Here is a 17,318-nt window from a genome sequence, read left to right as displayed (position 1 = left end):
GAGACTGCATGTGGGCAGCCTGGCTCCCTGCTAACTGCTTTCTTTTGCAGAGTTCAATGATCCTGGGCCATGGTTTAGTGTAAGATTTGTAAGTTAAGGTTAAGATGTACTGTACATATGAGTGCGCCCCCGGCATGTATGTCTTAGCGCCGGCAATTTTATTTAAGTTGTCCGTGTGAGTGAGTTTGTTTAGATAGTTACGCAGCCCTCAGGTTATTTATTTTGGGGACACGAATACCATGAATGTCGCACTCAGGGATCCGTAGGTAAAGTGTACTAGGGGAAAACTACACATGATGGCACACGAAAATTTGACGACTCGGGACGAGTCTGTAAAAAGGGAAGGGGGTAGTGTTGTGGTTACCAGATTCGCAAACCACCATTCAGGTCCCTTAGGTGAGGTATCTCGGTAAGTGCATGTGTAGTTAGGCCCAAACCCGTTGTCTAGTGGGAATACATGTCATTTATGCGTGCTGCGACTCTTCAGGATAGCCGTTTTTCTTTTACTATCTTTATTTTGGACCGATCGCCATCACCACAACCACAACATCAACCACCAACCACAACACCGCTTCACCACAACCGCCACGACCTTTACCGTCACAACTCGCCACCATCGCATCACCGTCATCTCGCGCCACTCATGGGCACCGATGCTGGACTCGTGTAGGGCGCACGTTGAACAGCGTGTACAAAACCACGGATTTTCTGCTTCAAAAACGGATCGAAAACGACACACGCCCACTTTTTGCCGTCCAATCGGTGAGCGAGGGGCGAATGGCTCACGCCCCAGGGCGATCGATATATGCAAATTTGTGGATCAAAAAGCCTTCACGCCCACTTTTTCTCGGCCAATGGGGAGCGAGTTGAAAGGTCAAAGGGAGGGGGTCAAAGGCGAAGTTACGGGGGGATAAAAGGACGGTGTTCGTCAGTCAAAGGAGTCGTAAAAAGTCGGAACGAGGAAGAAGGGAGTCGCAAAGGAGTCAGAAGAGAGTCAGCAGAACGAGAACGAGAAAGAGTCAGCAGAACGGGAGTAGTAAAGGTCGGAACGAGGCGAAGGAGTCGGAACAGAGAGTCAAGACTTCGCGGGCGGTGGAGCTGCTCGTCGTGTGCGTTGAAGTCGGAACGGAGGGGACGAGCTGTGGAGAGGCGGCGACACCGGACGAGGGGGTGCTCGCGTCGTGCAAGGAGCTGCGCGCCCGAGGAGGCCGGCAGCGCGACCTGGCCGAGGTGGAGACGCTCGTCGCACATAATAAAGATCCTATACCCCGAGCATCAGCAACCCCCTCCCTGTTTCCCCCGCGCTGAGATAGTGCCACTCAAGGGGGCCCCCGTTCCCACCCCCTGCCAGGCACTGTCCACGAGGCCCGCGGGTTGCGGGGCCATCGCCGCTCCGCGTCTCATCACCAGACGGGTAGGCCCGACCAGGTCTCGGCCCCAGGCCTACCTCATTCTTGAGGGTATTTCTTTTCCTTGGTTTTGGGTATGTGTTGTCGGCGCCGTCTGTGAAGTAGAATTGTATAAGTGTTGCCGTGTGCTCGGTAGTCGGTATTAGCTCTGCACTGTGTTTTCACTTTTATGTTTGCTTTTTGTGTAAATGGAATTGTGTTTTCTTTTTTTGTGTGCATTTGGTGGAATTGTATTTGTGTGCTTTCCGTTCGCCGAGAATAAATGTGCTTTATTGTTGAACTGTTCTCCCGCTTCGCTTCGTCTTTTCCCCCATTGAACCCTCATCTTGCTTCACGTAAAGGGTTGGTAGTGGGCTGAGTACGCCCGATAATTAATCGAACCGTCGAGGTCGACGATAACACCGCTCGGTTATTCTGATAGTACGGAACGGGTCGCTTAAGTGGCCCGTGTCCAAAGTCGACCTGCGGCGAGGTGCGATCGCCCGGTCTACCCTCCGCGTGGGTACTTAGGTAGTTCGAATTTGGCGAGCAACCCTATCCCACGCGGGGGCTGATTGGCTCGATGGCGGTGAGACCGAAAGGTCCACCCGTGACTGGTTCCCGGCGTTAGTCCGAGAGGGTCACGACTGGATTGTCCGTCCGGTGGGCGACGTGCCGCGATTCGAGTTACGTGGCCGTCGCACGCCGGCGGGCGCGAAGACCGCAACAATATATATATATATATATATATACATATATATATATATACATATATATATATATATATATATATACATACATACATACATGTTTATTTCAATTATAATGAATTTCTTTATGGCTGCCGCAGATCTTCAATATTTCTGGAAGTCCAGGAACCAAACCCCCCTCTTCCCATTGACCCTTGGTTTCCACGATTGCGGTTTTAACTATCGTGGCATTTTCTCGGAACCTAACCCCCACTATATTGGAGGGTTTACTGTATGCATATTATCCATATATTACTAAAATTCTCAACTTGTGTACATATATATATATATAAGTATATATCTGTATATCACTAAAACTCTCATCTTGTATGTATGCAAGTTCCTGAAATACAGCCCAAACGGTACAGGACAGTGCAAAAATGTTAGGGCCACCTTACTCACCATTCTCCTGCGGTGTGCAATATGAAGTTTCGTTCAAATCGGGCAACGAAAAAAATTATTAAAAAAAAATCAATTCCCGATTCAGTCAAGTGCTCTTCGGGAGTATTTGATCAATGCACACAACCTCAGTGGTATAGTTCGCTGGAGCTATCTTTTTTTTTTTCATCAACCGCTGTCACAACAGGAACCCAACGGGTTCACGGTTCGTCTCGCATATATATATATATATATATATATATATATATATATATATATATATATATATATATATATATATATATATATATATATATATATATATATATACACACATATATACATACACATATATACAGTAGACTAGGTGTAAGTCGGCAGCGTGTAACTCGTCACTTCGCCAAAGTCGGCAGCGTCAAAAAGTCCCGAATTTATCTCATGTTAAATCCCTTTGAATAAAGGGTCATCCCTCTGTAAGTCGTCATCTCTAAGTCGTCACTTCGTCTTAGTCGTCAGATGTTGTCCATTCCCATGTAATGGAAACTCAAGTAAATTACCACTCCTAACTCGTCACATGGAACTGCTGCCTCGTGAGAAGCCCGATTTCATGGAATCGTGATGCTCGCTCATTGGTGTACACCGCCAGTGATAGGCTATTTATAACTGCGTACACACGTTGATCGCACTGCAGGCAGGACAATGGCGACTAAGCGTAAGCTTACAACTAAAACCTACCAAGAAAAATACGACATTATCCAGTTTTGTGAGGCACATCCACTGATGAAGAAAACAGACATAGCTGAGAAGTTGGACATCAAACGGCAGACATTGAACGATATCTTGAAGAATAAGGGCAAGATATTTGGACAAGTGGAGAAGATCGTGAGGCCGGTGGGAAGTGTGAAATGCGTGAAATGTGTGTCCTTTGAAGATGTCGATGACGCGCTCATCATCTGGTTTCGGCAAATATCGGCTCAGCCAAATATTCGGTTTCGGCCGATTCGGCCAATACTGTCTTTCGGTGGAGGATTGCCCAGCCAACATCATGGAATACAATGACCGGTTTGAATCCTTTCTCATGCACCAGATGCCCAAGAGTTTGAGGCAGTCAAACATAACGGATTACTTCGCGAAGAAGTAAAGGATCGATCGAGCTTCGTGTTGAAGTCCGATCATGGTTTTATATTGGCTTGTTTTGTACATTACCGCACTCGCTTACACATCGGCATTGAGTGGTAATCATCACCACGATGACTGTGTGTCATGTAATTTGTCACCATACCATCACCGATGGTATACGAGTTGTCTTACAGAGTTGTTCATTATCTTCACTTTTGACAAACTGATTCATGAATTCCATCTTTGCTTGATCACTTTCCAACTCACCAACCCACCCCCACCTATGCCCCGAGGATTGTGTTTTCCTTTTGGTACAATAGCCGGCTCTCACACGAGTCCAGGCCACGCGCGACTTCATCCTTCACCCCACAGTCATCATAAATGTTCGCATACGCGTAAGTCGTCACTTTTTTCTCGGTCCTGATGGTGACGACTTACGCCTAGTCTAATATATATATATATATATATATATATATATATATATATATATATATATATATATATATATATATATATGCATGTATGCTCCAGAAATACAGCAAAAACGGTACATGATAGCGCAAAAATTTTAGGGCCACCTTACTCACCATTCTCCTGCGGTGTGCAGTATCAAGTTTTGTTCAAATCAGGAAACGAAAAAAATGTTTTAAAATCAATTCCCGATTCAGTCAAGTTTTGGTATGACGATCCATAAAGTGCAAGGACAAACCATGGAGAATGTTGATATGCCTCGAAAAAAACCGGTTGGCAGAATGATGACTCCTGAGGTAAATGCTCAAATTTTCTTCAAGTTAAAGTTTGACCACGAAATAATATTACAATTCTTTTTTTTCTTTTTTCATCAACCTCTGTCACAACGGGAACCCAACGGGTTCACGGATCATCGAGTGTCAACTAAAAGCATTCAGTGATGTTACTGAGATCTTCTTCCCCTCCCCCCTTGTTTTCAAACATTAGTGCCACAAAAGAAGCATTATTAAAATGCAGTTATTTTTTTCAATTTGGAGGCAAACCCAAATCACAAACAATAGCCTATAGAAAAAAAAAAAACATGGTACCACAATGGTGACTTTACACCTTCCTTTGGCATGTTCAGAGATGGTTAGCCTAACAGAATATGCAATCAGACTTGTCTGTGGTGGGGGTTGAGCTGACTCCTTAACTTGAGGTCTGACCAGAAATAGCTCTTGGGTGGCAAAAAGTTTGTCGGTTTCAAAGATTTTTTTTACTGGGCGAAGCAAGCTCATAACGCACACCACATGTGTGCTGCTGATACTAGCAGGGAGCACAGCTTGCACTGGAGCTCAACAAATTGGAAAAAAAAAAAAATCCATCAGTAAAAGAGTTGTTCTTTTTGATTTTCCCACATTTCCTTTGAGGAAATTAACCAATCTCTTTTGAAATAAATGAAAGCTGCCAGTGTCATGCCACATGCGGTTGAAAAATCACAAAAAGCTCAGATAACTAGCATCCCCATCCCTTCTCTCATTTTAGAATCGGAAAGGATGATTCTCCTCGTTCTCCTAGATGCCTGCAAAGATAGATTCAAAGTGGTCAGATTGAAAGATTCCAAGGAAATCATTTTTTTCCAGCAAGAAATGAGCGTCTGTGCTTTTGCAATAAAACATGTCGGAAAAACCCTTTCAGCATTCCCAGAAAGGTTTTCATAAATTTGTTCACAAGTTAAACATGGTCTGCAGAGTCCAACGAGCTGTCATGGTCCACTGTTTGTATTCCAAATGGTCGAACATTTACACGTCGAAAACTTCTTCAAAATTTATCAGTGGGTTGATTCCAGGACAATGGCTACAACAATGCACACAGCAATCGATACCTGGGGGCACGCATTCGGTCACCACCAAGCAGTTTTGATAGTGCTGACCGATCCTCGGCCACTGCCTCCTATTTCCCCAAGAACATGTAGTCCAAGAGCATTAGGTCAAAATAGGCCCTAACCTGGACATTTTTGGTAACAAGCTGATTTTTTCAGGATAGGTCCAGGAATATGTCTAGAATAACATACTAAAAGTCCTCATAAATCCTCCTTGAGTTCTTCCAAAAGTCCAAAATGGCCGCCATTTCATGTTTTTCTCATATATTTGCAAGTAGATTTCCCCAAAACATACTTTAAATGTCTAAACATATGTTTTGAAGTATGAGGAACTTATTAGAATACATCTTAAGAGATATTGAAGCACGCAAGTACCAATAAGACCGCTTGAGCTCTTCCAAAAATCCAAAATGGCGTCCAAAATGGCCGCCATATTTACTGTTTTTTGTCATAACTTTGCAAGTAGGTTTCCCCAAAACACACTTTAAATGTCTAAATATATGTTTTGAAGTATAAGGAACTCGATAGAATACATTTTAAGAGATGTTGAAGCACGCAAGTACCAATAAAACTGTTTGAGCTCTTCCAAAAATCCAAAATGGTGTCCAAAATGGCCGTCATTAACAATTTTATCTCAAAATTGTTTAAATATTTATCATTAATTAATTAACTGTGATATTTCATCCTGAAAATATTCAACAAACATTTCAATTATAAATGTGGTTGCTGTGCATACAGTATTCAAATCAATTTGAATGTTAAAGTCTAGAAGTGTGCCCTTAATTGCTTATGACATTACGAGGGAAACATTGTACCATCAGTTTGATGCTAAACAGACAGGGCGACATAAATTTGCCATATGGTCCATTTTCGTCACCTAAAGCTCGGAAATTGAAAACTTGGTGCTAACCTTTTTTACCAACAAGATGCAGTTGATGTCTACCATGAGGTGAGTTCTATTTGAAACATTCCGTTATCATTAAGGAAGTAAAACTATTATTTTTGGTACCCAGACTAAATGCATGATCAAAATTTGTGTCTTCATGCATGTACTACACAGTACTGTGTAATATCACGTGACAGGGAATTTCTGTGGAGTAGTCTATCGTTACACCTAAAACATTGTATTGAATCATTTTATTTGTTTCATGCAGATGAAAAGAATTATAGTATGATAGAAATCAGAGAGTGTATGACACTCCTTCCTATTGGTACATGTATGCTGTATTTGTATAAAAGGTTCCTTTTTTGTGTGTGTCATGTCATTCCTATATTGTGATATGCTGGTATACATTCATTATTAATAATAGCAGACATTTTAAAGTGCCTTTTCCATTGGATACAAAGTGCTATGAGATGTCATCCCTGGTTGTCATAGGAGATAAAATATATTACCAGGCTGCGACAGTACAAGTGCAGTGCACATCTAGGGATAACAAAATAAGTTAGTCTTCAAGTCACATATTACATGGCAGTGAATTTCTGTGGAGTAGCCACTATCATCATTATTTTCCTCTCGGGTTTCCTTGCGAGATTTTCTCTGCCCAATACAATTCCTACCAGACATTCTGGCACCCCACAATGAGTTGATTCATCCGTAATTTAACTTCACAGGTATCAATATGTAAACATGCTAGAGTACTGTGATTGTGATGCGTTATAGAAATTGCAGAATCATGTGATGGCAATCATGTGATGGCATTGGCACTTGTGTGCTTCTACATCCCTTATAATGTATTCTATTGAGTTCCTTGTACTTCAAAACATATATTTAGACATCTAAAGTGCGTTTTGGGGAAACCTACTTGCAAAGTTAAGAGAAAAACATGAAATGGCGGCCATTTTGGACGCCATCTTGGATTGCGGAAAACGCTCAAGGAGGATTCCTGAGGACTTTTAGTATGTTATTTCACACACATTCCTGGACCTTTCCTGAAAAAATCAGCTTGTTACCAAAAATGTCCAGGTTAAACCCTAATGCTCTTGGACTAATGAGTTTCGTGTTCTGATGTCTTTTGCACTACACACTGCTTGCAAGGCACTGGCAAGGAAACACTGATTGGCCGGAGATCAGCAATTGAGAAAAAACAATCTTCATGTTGGTTTATTCTTCTTTGTGGTTGCACAAGATGAGGCACTTTTGCTCGTGCTGCTGTTTCCATCAGTTACAGCACAAATCACCCAGCTCATTTGCCTCAAAGTACTCATGTAATAGTTTGTACACGTAGTACATCGGTGTACTTATAAATGGCTTACAAGTGATAAATGATATCAGCTTACAAGATGCATCAGATATCAGTAAACAATGGACAAATCGACACAAAACGTGGGAATTTAACTTGGGATTCCAAGACTACAAGCCGTGTGAACAGATGGGAATGCCAAACGGGCTAATGGAATACATCGAGTAAATATAATAATTACAGAAAACATCAACATCACACACCTGTAAGCCAAGCAAAAGGATCAAAGAGATTGACTTGGAGAAAGAACAGGTAGGCAGCCATGCTCATGGGAAGTAGTAACAATGACCAGGCTCCACTTGCGATGACACGCCGTCGTAACACCTACCAACAAAGAAAACGATAACAAGACGTCTTGGTCTCAAATGAGATATTGCAAGTATGACATAACTTGGCAAAGCAAACTTCGTGACAGTATGAAATGTATGCCGTGCCATTTGTGTGCAGCCTATGGCTGCTGGTTGCATCATTTTCTGGGGGCGCAGCGATGCCGCTGATGCAGTGCCTCTGTTCCCAGTACACTGGCACTCATTTCGGTGAAGAATGAAAAGCTGAGTCAACCCCATGTGAAATGTATAACTTATAAAGAGCCACATACATAGAAGGTGTAATAAACCAAGTAAACCTTTGTCTATCCGAGTTTCATTGTACGAGTCCAGACAAAAACGTTAAACCAAAACTTTCATTGTAACCTATTTAGGCTAATCCTGTATTATTCCTTGACACATAGGTCCATTTAGTCGACAATCAACCTCTGGAGGTGGCAACGCAGGAGCGGAGCCATTTCATTACCTCTCCTGGAACAAGCATGTCGAGTCCATCAGGACGGAATCCCAAGGTGTTGAGGCTTTTCTCAGACGTCATCTGAGAAGCTGCCCACGTCACATCTCGGGCCTGTGCTACAAAGCATGAGTAAGACCTATTGTAGAGCATGTCGGCTGTGCTTGGAATCCATATACACATCGGAACAAAGACAAGCAGCAAGATTTGTGACCAACAACGACAGGCAGTCACATGGAAGTGTCTGCCATCCATGGACAAACAACATTAGTGGAAGACTCTTCAACATCGTCGTGCAGCCTCGAAACTTGCACTGGTGGACCACATTCATGACAACCTGGTGTGTGCATCGCGTCAGATTGCTTAGTTAGTCCCTATACACTATACAGCTACAAGAGTCAACACTCGACGCTTCGTTACCCCCTACCCAGCAACGACCAACACTTTGAGGAGATCATTCTTCCCAGACACTATGTCTCTGATTTTCTCTTCCACGGGCTGTGGTTCACGCTACCAGTGAAAATCAGTGCCAGCGAGGATGTGCATAATCCACCAGCAAGAGGACAGATTTTCCTCACCTGCACGCATGAAGAAGGTGAAGAGGATGAGGGTGAGGCTGAAGGTGAGGGTGAGGGTGAGGGTGAAGATGAGGATGAAGGTGAGGGTAAGGGTGAAGGTGAGGGTGAAGGTGAAGATGAAGATGAGGGTGAAGATGAAGATGAGGGTGAAGATGAAGATGAGGGTGAAGATGAAGATGAGGGTGAAGATGAAGATGAGGGTGAAGATGAAGATGAGGGTGAAGGTGAGGATGAAGATGAAGGTGAAGATGATGAGGGTGAAGATGAAGGTGAGGGTGAAGATGAAGGTGAGGGTGAAGATGAAGGTGAGGGTGAAGATGAAGGTGAGGGTGAAGATGAAGATGAGGGTGAAGATGAGGGTGAAGGTGAGGATGAAGATGAAGGTGAAGATGATGAGGGTGAAGATGAAGGTGAGGGTGAAGATGAAGGTGAGGGTGAAGATGAAGGTGAGGGTGAAGATGAAGATGAAGGTGAGGGTGAAGATGAAGGTGAGGGTGAAGATGAGGGTGAGGATGAAGGTGAGGGTGAAGATGAAGGTGAGGGTGAAGATGAAGGTGAGGGTGAAGATGAAGGTGAGGGTGAAGATGAAGGTGAGGGTGAAGATGAAGGTGAGGGTGAAGATGAAGATGAAGGTGAGGGTGAAGATGAAGGTGAGGGTGAAGATGAAGGTGAGGGTGAAGATGAAGGTGAGGGTGAAGATGAAGATGAAGGTGAAGGTGAAGATGAAGGTGAGGGTGAAGATGAAGATGAGGGTGTAGATGAAGATGAGGGTGAAGATGAAGGTGAGGGTGAAGATGAAGGTGAGGGTGAAGATGAAGGTGAGGGTGAAGATGAAGGTGAGGGTGAAGATGAAGATGAGGGTGAGGGTGAAGATGAAGGTGAGGGTAAGGGTGAAGATGAAGGTGAGGGTGAGGATGAAGGTGAGGGTGAAGATGAAGATGAAGATGAGGGTGAGGATGAAGGTGAGGGTGAGGATGAAGGTGAAGATGAAGGTGAGGGTGAAGATGAGGGTGAGGATGAAGGTGAGGGTGAAGATGAAGGTGAGGGTGAAGATGAAGGTGAGGGTGAAGATGAAGGTGAGGGTGAAGATGAAGGTGAGAGGGAAGATGAAGGTGAGGTTGAAGATGAAGGTGAGGTTGAAGATGAAGGTGAGGGTGAAGATGAAGGTGAGGGTGAAGATGAAGGTGAGGGTGAGGGTGAAGATGAAGATGAGGGTGAGGGTGAGGATACTGTATTGAAGGTAGAAACTCACGAGTACCGTACATTGATAGTGAACGTAAACCAAGGAAATATACACTCATCTTCGATCCTCCACTTTCTTCCCAATGTAATGCCGGCTCATTTCTCTTCCCGATTTAGAACGAATGAAGATTAATATTCACAGAAACAAGACGAAGTTTCGTCACGTGGTATGAAATTTCCTTTCCCCCTCTCTCCCCCACTCACCCGATGTAAAAACCAATGGTTTCCGTCGAACATCACGACTTTCAGCTCCTTCCAAGGACTAAAAGGACAATGAAAAAATCTGCTTGCACTGAAGTTATGAAACGAACGAGTATGAGGGAATGTAAACACAATCAAAGCATGGCACGTTCGCGCGCAGACATGTTCAGGTTTCTCGGGTTAAAGGTGAATCTCAAATGCCGATTCCTGAAGTTTCCTTAAGATTTTCAGATATGCAGATATATGTTTGTAAGTAATAAAACAGCACAAACAGAGTTTTACAAAGCCACGTTAATACTGTTAAAAAATAGTAATACGTTCCACCGGGATACACCGCCCTTATAGACATTCATATCCAACCAGCTACACCGCATGAACATTACATGTTTCTCGCAGGAGGTGGGTTCGATTAAATCACAACAATTAATCCATCTTCAGTGACAACCCTGAATCACTATTGTTGAGGACATGATTCCTAGGGGTTAATTAAAGCAATACCATGAGACACAAAGATACATAGTATACAAAAGACATTTAAGTGTCTGAATCCGAAAAAGCATGGAAAAAGCATGGAAAAAGCACTTGTAGCAGGAACACCTTCACAGATTTTTTTTTTTAAACAAAACTGTTAGTCTGTATTTTTTTTTTTAATCCATCTTCAGTGACAAGCCAGAAACACTACTGTTGAGGACATGATTCCTAGGGGTTAATTAAAGCAATACCATCTTATATATTATTTCTGAGTTTGTGGTTTCGTGTCGTGCTATCTTCGACTTTGTTCTGCGCTCGAGTAACGTGATATTCGGCTTACATTATCTCAAAGACCATATGAGATGCATGGTACAAAAAAGTAAATAAAATGGTTCTGAAACTGTGAAATCGTATTCCACTTACTGCATTAAAGTAAAATTACTACTGATACTCTGCATCAGTTCCTTTCTCAAACACACCCACCCCAACATGTCGCGCAGAGCATGGGTTATACTAGTAAGATAAGAAGTGTGTGTGTGTCTGTCTGTGTGTGTGTGTGTGCGTGCATGTCTGTCTGTCTGTCTGTGTGTGTGTGTGTGTGTGTGTGCGTGCGTGCGCGCGCGCGTGCGTGCGTGCGTGCGTGCGTGCGTGCGTGTGTGCGTGTGTGTCGTGTGTGTGTTTTTAGTGTGTAAAAAAAAGACAACCGAGACATTTGGATTCTGATTGTCAATTATTTTATTCAAACTGCCACCATCCAATCCACTCATCCTTCCGGTTAAACCCCCGCGATAAACCAAAAGCGCAAGCATATTTACATATTGTTATGGTCGTGGGGTAGATGGAGGAATTTCATAGTAAAGGTGAGATTGTGTAGTGTAGCATGGTCCATGGATGAGTAGGAGACATCTCAATGTAAATTAAGTAGGGGAAACTATAAGCTTACGGTTGTTTATGTGTCACCACACAGGGGATGGTGCTGTGATAACTTGGTGGGATCTAAGGCTAGTTTCTCCCAGTATATGATTTCCCCCTGTGACCTTTTCCGACGTTTTTGCATTTACGCCGGCCATAAAAAGACTACGTTTTACAACAACAATTACAACAATGGCCGACCCGGCTGCCAACGAAGTCCGAACACAATCGGCAGGCCAAACTCCGCTCCAAAAACGGTAACCGGCAGGCCACGCCCCTGAGGTTCACGATTGGTCAGTGTGACATCAGAGGGTGTATGATCGAGTGGAGACGGCGGTCAGAACACAGAGGGTCTTTTTGCCTCTCCTCGGTATGGATGAGACGGCTGCACATTCTCATGTTTGTGCGGTGTGAATTGGCTCACGTGCTCGAGCAAGACGCTGGCCATTGACTGTTTGGCTGGGTCGTGAAGTTTGCACGTTTCTGAGGAGAAGAGAAGGAGAAGAAGAGCACGTCTCTTGGCCTTGTCTCGAAGCTGCAGTAATCGACTTGTATTATCAAGGGGAAGGGCGGCGCCATTTGGTGTTTGTGGATCTGGAATATAGAAGGAGCGGTGTGGCAATCTCGATCATGAGAAGAAATTGTGCGGTGGTTTGTGGTTCCTGGTTTGATCGCTGTGTATTTATTTATTTATTTGTGAATATGTGTGTTTTTTTATCTTGCCAAAACGAAATTTTTGCAAGATATGTTAGTCAGCTTGTATGTTTTTTTTTTGTTGTTGTTTATCTGTAATCATGTATAGATCACTCTGCAGAGCACAGTTATCATTGGAAATTTTTGTAACTTCGCATATCAGAGTCCTATAGAGGTCCCTTTCAGTGCATAAATTTTTCAAGGTCAAGGTCAAAGGTCAAGGTCACTCTGTCGCAAATCAGGGGAGTCGACGAAACCCTTATTTTTTGAGTAATTTTGATCGGATCGTCTTCAAACTTCATGGGAATATAGTTCATGGTCTGGCGCTCAGCTGATTAATTTTTGGTGGCGATCAGCCTTGACCTTCATGGTTAGCGCTGGAGGTCGAAAGTTTTTGACCCCAAGGTCAAATTTTGAAATCTTAGATACCATATCGAGTAATACCTCACATGAAAGCGCTTGATAAGTGTTTTCCAGATCTGTCAAAAGTTTGATGCTATGACGTCATTTGATGACGTCATGACGAAAAAACGGATTTTTCATGAAAATTTTATTTCCTCAGTTCTCATCAAAATCTCTTGATATTTGATGTACACCGGTCCTGGAGAGATACCATTAACTGTACGAAAATATAAAGGTCAAGGTCACAAAAAGGTCAAGCATCAAGGTCGACGAAACCCTTATTTTTTGAGTAACTTTAATCGAATAAATAAGTCACTCATGTTCACATTTTGGCAAGACACTGGTCACCCTGGGGTGACATTGGTTTTTATTTTTATCTTGCCAAAACGAAGTTTTTGCAAGATATGTTAGTCAGGTTGTATGTTTTTTGTTTTTTTTGTTTGTCTGTAATCACGTATAAAAAATTCTGCAGAGCACAGTTATCATTGGAAAATTTTGTAACTTCGCATATCAGAGGCCTATAGAGGTCCCTTAAAGCGCATAAAATTTTGAAGGTCAAAGTCAAAGGTCAAGGTCACTTTGTCGCAAATCAGGGGAGTCGACGAAACCCTTATTTTTTGAGTAATTTTGATTGGATCGTCTTCAAACTTCATGGGGATATAGTTCATGCTCTGGCGCTCAGCTGATTAATTTTTTGTGGCGATTGGCCTTGACCTTCATGGTTAGCACCTGAAGTCAAACATATTTGACCTCAAGGTCAAATTTTCAAGTTTTAGGAGCCATATCGTGTAGTACCTCAAATTGAACACCTCCATGAGTGCTTTCTAGATATGTCAAGCTTGAGACATTATGACGTCATTTGGTGACGTTATGAGGCAAACGCATATTTTTCATGGTTACTCTGTAGAACGATTCTCATCGGAAACTCTCATAGGCAGATATTCCTCAAGGAGTCGCTCCTGGTGGATAGCAGCTCTGTTCACCTCAGTGTTACCTTAAAGAAGTCACACGTGGTCACCTTTTGGCAAGATACGGGTCACTCTGCGGGTGACATTGTTTTTTTGTTTGTTTGTTATTCGCATAACTCCAAAAGTATTGAACTGAATCGCAGCAAATTTGGTGGGATGATTGGTTATTATCCAAGGACCATTTGATTAGATTTTGGGAGCGATCAGGTCAAAGGTCAAGGTCAAAATCGTCTTTTTACCATAGCGCGGTCAATTTGTATCCAATTTGCATGCAACTAATGCCAAAATGTTCAGAATTCAATGCCCCATCTTGTGATATGTGACATGACACAATGACGTAATAACCCTTATTAGCGGTTGGGAGTCAAAGGTCGGGGGGGGGGTCACGACATTGCAAAATGTGCGGTTTTAGTCATAACACGGTCAATTCTTATCCGATTTGCATGAAACCAACACCAAAATGTTGACTGTTCTGTTCCCCACACTCCAATACCAATTACAAAATTAAGAGTACAAAGGTCAAGGTCGAGGTCATGAAAAGGTCAAAATCGTCATTTTGCCATAGTGCGGTCGATGTAAGTTTGCATGTAACAATTTGCATGTAAGTAGATTCAAAATGTTTAGAATTCAATTCCCTATCCTGTGATGTGTAATATTTGACAGTGACTTTATTGGTGAGTTTAAAGCATTGGGGGGGGGGGGGCGGTGTCACTGAACTTATTTCTTATTATGTGACCAGTTGTCATCAGATTGACTTGACACCGACACCCAAAAAGGTCAGGGAGTTCATACAGAAATTGTACAATGTACGTGAATCAGTGTCAAACAGCAGGAAATTTAATGTTTTTAAGCCATCATAACACATATGAGATGGCAGATGTGGTATGGGATTAAATACTCTCACAATCAACGGTTTCTGGGGGGGGGCAAAATGTAGCGTTGGCGAAGGTATGTGCTCTATTGAGTGCCCGTTCTAGTTTTGCAATGTGTTTCCCACGTGGTGGCTACACGGTTTCAAGGATAGCCAGGCTCCTAAAAGATCATCTCTGGACATTCAGCTAAGTGCCACAACAAAGGGAGGATTTTCTTTTATTTTACCTGCTCCCTTGTCTGTTTTTATGACTGAGTGGAGACGTCTCATCTTAGGTTTTAGTTTCCCTTATGTTTCATTACCTCAAACTTTGATTTATTTTCATTATCTCTCATTGAGTCATCTTCATTATGAATCAATGAATCATTTTTATTGAATCATCATTTGTTGAATTAAATCATCATGTGTTTGTTAACTCGTGCATTCAAGGATAAAGCCATGTGCTCCCGTTCTGGTGAATGCCTCTGATAAATGCCCTCCTTGTTTCCCATCCTGCGCACGCCATAATCTCCAAGGATTGTGGCTGTTCGCTTCTGAGTGAAAACCATTTGGCAATCCGCCCAAGTCGGTGTTAACACCGCTGAACATGACAAGTGGTGTTAGGAGTGGGATATTTTTTGAACCCCCTGACCACCACAGCTGGTGTCAGCGTGTGATATTTCGAACCCCTCTCCCCCCTCAACACTCAAAATTTGCTGTCAGGAGTGTGGGATAATCAAACCACTCACTAATTGGTGTCGGGAGAAAAAGTTTTAATCTGCTACGGCAGCCGCGAGCACAAATTGGCTCGGCGCGATTGGAAAATTAAATTTGGACAATCGAAGCTTCTTTGGGAGAAGTGCTTAGTAGAGCCGAGGCATTTTAAATTGTAGTTGATTCAGACAGGAGAATGTGGCTAATAGCAGCGCACTTGGAAATTTATAGGAATTTTTTTTTCTGAGGGGATTGAACACGATTGGGAAATGGTCGATGTGCACAAGATGGGGTTTCGGCGGGAAGATAGCGAGGATGAAGGAAGTGAGCCAGAGGAAGAGTTGTTCGAGGATTATAGGATAGAAGCTTCTCCCATACCGAGCGTCAGTTCTCCCTCCCCCGCAGTGGCAGAGAATGAGACGCAGGGAGCGGATGCGATGACTCCAGGTCATGTTTCAACAATTAATGAATAAACAAAGTAAACAAATGAATATACAAATGAGTGAATTGAAGGAACAAATGTATAAACAGGGTGCAGGAATATTGCTGGGGACCCACAGATGTGCCTTTTCAATGTTTGATATTAATCGGACGAGCAGTTCCCAAGTTACGGCCATTTATCTGTCAACCAATGGCAGGACACGGTGCTATGACGTCACAATGCTTCCTCTTTTTTTTTTTTTTGATATTATGTCACAATTGACGCTGGGACCTGAGTATGTGCCTTTTCAAAGTTTGATATCGTTCTTCTTCATCGGTTTCAGCTGCTTCCCAAGTGTTTCCCAAGGTTTGAAAGCTGTTTTTTCTCAAGGTTTGAATTAATTGTTCAAATTATTAATTAATCCCAAGGTTTGAATTTTCCCAAGGGAAAGAGCTGTTTCCCAAGGGTTTGAAAGCTGTTTTTTTTCCCAAGGTTTGAATTAATTGTTGTGCTTGGTTGACATTTGTGAATACATTTACAGAGAGAGGGGTGAGAGAGGAGAGGCGAGAGAGCAGGGGGAGAGAGGAGAGGCGAGAGAGGGGGGCGAGAGAGGGGGCGAGAGAGGGGGCGAGAGAGGGGTGAGAAAGAGGGGGCATCACAATTCAAGAGAGGGGAGAGAGGTGGGGCGAGAGAGGGGGACGAGAGTGGGGGAGAGAGGGGGAGAGAGGGGTGTGAGAGGGGGTGAGAGTGGGTGCGAGAGAGAGGGGCGAGAGAGAGGAGCGAGAGAGAGGGGGTGAGAGAGGAGGCGAGAGAGGGGGCGAGAGAGGGGGGCGAGAGTAGGGGGCAAGAGAGGGGGGGCAAAAGAGGGGTGGCGTCACAATTCTTCTTCTTCTTCGTTTGATATGACGTCACAATTGACGCTGGGGTCCTGAGTATGTGCCTTTTCAAGGTTTGATATCGTTCTTCATCTATTTCAGCTGTTTCCCAAGTGTTTCCCAAGGTTTGAAAGCTGGTTTTTCCCAAGGTTTGAATTAATTGTTCAAATTATTAATTAATCCCAAGGTTTGAATTTTCCCAAGGGAAACAGCTGTTTCCCAAGGGTTTGAAAGCTGTTTTTTTCCCAAGGTTTGAATTAACTGTTCAAATTATTAATTAATCCCAAGGTTTGAATTTACCCAAGAGAAACAGCTTTTTGAAATTATTTAAAAAAATTTTTTTTTGCATGTACGGCCACACACGAACGGGCAGCACGCACATGCGGGTCTGTGTGTCTGTCTGCGACCGTTGTTTCTCGACAACCACTGGTCCAATCTAATTGAAACTTGCCATGTATATTGCTGGAGACCTGAGTTTGTGCCTTTTCAAGGTTTGATATTAA

At 43.1% G+C, this 17,318-nt stretch overlaps 1 protein-coding gene across 6 annotated transcripts in view; it reads right to left on the bottom strand.

Annotated features, from left to right (window-relative positions):
* The window catches only part of NDC1 (NDC1 transmembrane nucleoporin), a 127,896-nt gene extending 117,190 nt beyond the window's left edge, over positions 1 to 10,706 (bottom strand). For 3 of the 6 annotated variants that reach the window (XM_085853643.1, XM_085853653.1, XM_085853673.1), the window contains exons 1-3: positions 10,513 to 10,706; positions 8,501 to 8,607; positions 7,912 to 8,032 (exon numbers count right to left, since the gene is read on the bottom strand). In XM_085853643.1, the coding sequence (XP_085709769.1) occupies positions 7,912 to 8,032; positions 8,501 to 8,572 (193 nt within the window). In that variant the 5' untranslated portion in view covers positions 8,573 to 8,607; positions 10,513 to 10,706. The remainder of the gene's footprint in view (positions 1 to 7,911; positions 8,033 to 8,500; positions 8,608 to 10,512) is intronic. The other 3 variants (XM_085853659.1, XM_085853665.1, XM_085853683.1) reach the window with 1 other exon arrangement.
* Positions 10,707 to 17,318: the final 6,612 nt, after the last annotated feature.

This window comes from Eptatretus burgeri, chromosome 2 (genome assembly GCF_056783735.1).
Source record: "Eptatretus burgeri isolate ZD-2024b chromosome 2, Ebu_testis_v1, whole genome shotgun sequence".
NCBI lineage: Eukaryota > Metazoa > Chordata > Myxini > Myxiniformes > Myxinidae > Eptatretus > Eptatretus burgeri.
This window is presented reverse-complemented; position numbering and strand designations above follow the sequence as displayed.